Source organism: Pinus tabuliformis, chromosome 8 (genome assembly GCF_031772625.1).
Source record: "Pinus tabuliformis cultivar Carrire ecotype Pingquan chromosome 8, CPIR1, whole genome shotgun sequence".
In the NCBI taxonomy this organism is placed as follows: Eukaryota; Viridiplantae; Streptophyta; class Pinopsida; order Pinales; family Pinaceae; genus Pinus; species Pinus tabuliformis.
In genome coordinates this window covers 1,220,533,458-1,220,537,060 of record NC_142294.1, presented here as the reverse complement: position 1 = coordinate 1,220,537,060, position 3,603 = coordinate 1,220,533,458, and the positions used below count along the sequence as shown (strand labels likewise).

Sequence of the window (3,603 nt, the reverse complement as noted above, 5' to 3'; positions counted from 1 at the left end):
GTTACCTGATGAAATCCAAGAGGCCATTTCTGCACAATATCTTGCAATAATGCTTATTGACTGCGATTGAGATGGAAAATAGTAAGGTGACAAAAATAAAATCCCTGACCTGGAATGACTGTGTCATGACCTAGCATGATTATCTTCTATATATAAATGCTCACTCAATACTCGTGAGCTAGAGGGATCACACGGGGGCACAAAATAATGATGATCCCTTGGTTAATGTACTTGAATCTCTTTCACTGAATAAGATTATAAGAATAATGCAATGCAATCCAACCCTGACCAAATCAGAAACCACATGCATTTTCTTTTCTTTCGATAATATCGCGATCAACAAGCTTACCACTGTAAATTTCAAGTAACTTTGTGGTATGAGGACTGCACTTCACATGTTTTTCTAGGAACCATCACCCATTTAAATAAAGCGCACAAGTCAGACAAGGAAGACACATGGAAGGTTGCATTCAGTTATTGCCTTCAACATCTTATGGTGAGGCTTGATGCTATACTCCAAACTGAAAGTCACGATCAGAGGATATGCCAATGATTTGTGGCCTGCTCAATCATGTATCAAAATTGTTGCAATGCAGTCTTTTGGAGTGGTGGCTAGGATTCTATTTTACAAGAAGCATGATCGAAGTGGATGTCACTCTACTACCACTAGGAATGGTCTTTCCAGCAGCAACAAAATTCGTTACCACAAACAATTTTCCGAGGTAAGGAAACAGAGACACTTAACCAAGCACAATGAGAAAGCATGAATGAGAACTTTGCTTAAATTCAACTCAGCATAGTAAAAGCAAACAACTAGCATTCAATGTTTAGTTTGTATTTAAGATATGTGTTGTTTCCAGATAACTTTTAAAGATACGACTGATCAAGAAATAAACTATTGATGCCACTGTAAAGGACATCAGAATTTAAAAAGTCACTTATATTTGCCTATAAGATTTGGGTATTTAGTTTTCCAAGTTAGCCATTATTTAAACAGCAAAAATTTCACATCTATAATTGCCAGTGCCACAACTAGAAGGATATTGCTAGCAAACATTGAATTCTCTGGCAATGAGAGTTTTTTCATTTTTTGAATCTTTAAAAATTGTGTTCCCTGGTGCATTGCAAGAGATCATTTCTTGAAGATTTTGTTCCAACTGAACATCCTTCCATAATGCTTGATGATTGTGATGTAAAAGTAAACTAGCCAAAGAAAGACCCTGCTCAACATGATTATCTTCTATATCTACTAATTACTAATGTGGGCTAAAGGGATCACACGGAGTCATAACGGACTCAGGATCCCTTCTCATTCAATATATATAGAGCAACGGAATGCAATCGCCGAATCAGAATCCTTGAATTTATAGTCTTTCGAACAGGTCATTGTCATTGGATAACGTCAATAACGTCAATACAACTTGCCACTATAAATTTCAAGCAATTTTGTGGCATAGGGACTCGATTTCACATACTTTTCGAGAAACTTACGCTCACTTAGACGAAGCGCAGCACTGAGACTAGAAAAACAATTTAAAGGTTGCATTGCACTTATAGATTTCAATACCCTGTAACGAGGCTTGATTCTACACTCCAAACTGAAAGATAGGAGCAGAGATTGCCTCAAAACAGTTTTTGCAGGAATCCCCGCAATATGAATGAAAAATTCCACGTTTTCTGCACCTTATCCGTAGAAGTTACTAGTATGCGTGGTCCCTTCCGAACAACCTCCTTGACCTCATCTTCCGAGAGGCCAAAAGTCGCAAAATGCTTCAATTTATTTTCCAAATATTCAGGCCCATTATGATTAGCCAGAATTTCAGGTGCTCGTTTCACAACCTTGGAAACATCAGCCTCTGATCCGAACAGGTTTTGAAGATATTGGATGTTGGGACACAGAGTTTTATCTAGACTGCTGCCAAGCAGTCTCTGTAAGCGGGCAATGGCATTTAAAGTGAAACCCAACGTTTTCATTAACTCAAACTTGGGTTTCAACTGCCGATCAGCGTTTAGAGTAAGAGTAACTGGGTTGCTAATAATGATTTTTTTTACCTGGTATTCTGTAAACCCTGAATCTCTCAGGAACTGAACCGCTTGTCGGGCAGTATGAGTGGACCTGCTACGGACAAAGGCTGGCCTTGATATGAGGACTGTTGAGAGCTCAGACTGGCAAAACCCACATTCGTTTAGTAAGAAATAGGCCATGGGGCACGTACTCTCCGCTTCTGGGTAGCCTGTGGTCCGGTCATTTCCACCAGCAGTAGATGTCGATAGCAGGGATAGTTTTAACAAAACAATCCGTGGAAATGGTGGGGATAATGTTGCAGAAACGGCTGTCGCTAGGTGATGAAGAGGAGATCCGAAGGATGAAGCAAAGTACCTGGAGAACATGGCTATTGCATAAGAGATGAAATTAGGGATTTGTACAAAACAGCTGTGAAGGCTCTCGAAAACACAGTGCTTAAAAAGACCAAGCTGTGGGAGGCTGTACTGAAAGCATTCAATAAAAATGGGATTAACATAGAAAAACATAAAAGTTATGAACATATGCAAGTCTTATAATTAAAAACATACCTAATCCTCTTCTGAAATGGTAAAAGATAGGGTACATTGCACATGATTGCGTCCAGAAAATGGCTGAGAGAATATAAACTTCTTTGCAACATCTTTGAGGGCAATCAAACATTTGCGGAGGGACAATGTTTAGAGCATAAGTTGAAGAGTGTTGATAAGCATGTTAGCGCAGGACAATGACGGGACAATCATGTTTCATAAATTATTTTTATGAAACTTTCCATACGATCACTTTTTAAAGGCAAAGTAAAAGAATATTTACAGGTTATCAAATCTTGAGCATTAAGATTGGAATTCCAATATATTCAGGTAATTATATTTGAAAAAGGTTAAACTTTTTTTTATGTAAATTTTTTTCATGAAAATTTGATGAGATAATTTTCATTGAGGAGATTGTTTTTGTTTCTAGAAATAAACTCAATCTATAAATAGTTATTCTATCTTATTTAACTCTTTACTTATTAGTTCAAGGCAGAACTCTAGCAATCTATTTGCTGGTTGACAACTGTTAGTTTAGCATTGACCAATGTAAGTTATAATTTTAACTTTGAAAAACAAATATTTATTTTTCAATTTTATTGAAAAAATCATTTTTTAAACATTTGATTGGACAATAAATTTGAAGGTCTTATTGCAACCTTTGTGCCATGTGGATAACTTCTCATACAATTTTGTCATAATTTGTGCCATGTGGATAACTTCTCATACAATTTTGTCATAATTTCTTGATGCAGTTGCAATATTTATGCCAGGATTTTTAAATATTTATACAATAATTTTTTATTATTAAGCTTTATAAAAAACCACCTAAAATTAAAATCCTTGAAAATAGCATACCATTATTTATGTTTTGCTCAACACTTTAACATGTAAGAGCAAAAGTATATATGTGCAAACTTAGAAGTAGTTACTACCCACCAAAAATATATGTAAGTCCTTATCCCTTAGGAGGCAATTAAAAGATGAAGGCTTTTCATGTTTGAACATAAACAATATTGTTTGTTCTATATAATGCTTTTAAGGATATAA

The 3,603-nt window shown here is 35.9% G+C and overlaps 1 protein-coding gene across 3 annotated transcripts; it reads right to left on the bottom strand.

The window, feature by feature from the left end:
• Nucleotides 1–1,435: 1,435 nt before the first annotated feature.
• LOC149239790 (uncharacterized) lies at nt 1,436–2,730 on the bottom strand. 3 transcript variants are annotated; one of them, XM_089367198.1, is made up of 2 exons: nt 2,575–2,730; nt 1,436–2,393 (listed from the first exon to the last, which is right to left on the bottom strand). In XM_089367198.1, exons 1-2 carry the CDS (start codon nt 2,684–2,686, stop codon nt 1,624–1,626), a joined length of 882 nt encoding a protein of 293 aa, XP_089223324.1. In that variant the 5' UTR covers nt 2,687–2,730; the 3' UTR covers nt 1,436–1,623. The 3 variants fall into 3 exon arrangements, with proteins under 3 accessions (XP_089223324.1, XP_089223325.1, XP_089223326.1); XM_089367199.1 differs by having other exon boundaries at nt 1,436–2,380; nt 2,575–2,721; XM_089367200.1 differs by having other exon boundaries at nt 1,436–2,490; nt 2,575–2,720.
• Between the last annotated feature and the right edge of the window lie 873 nt (nt 2,731–3,603).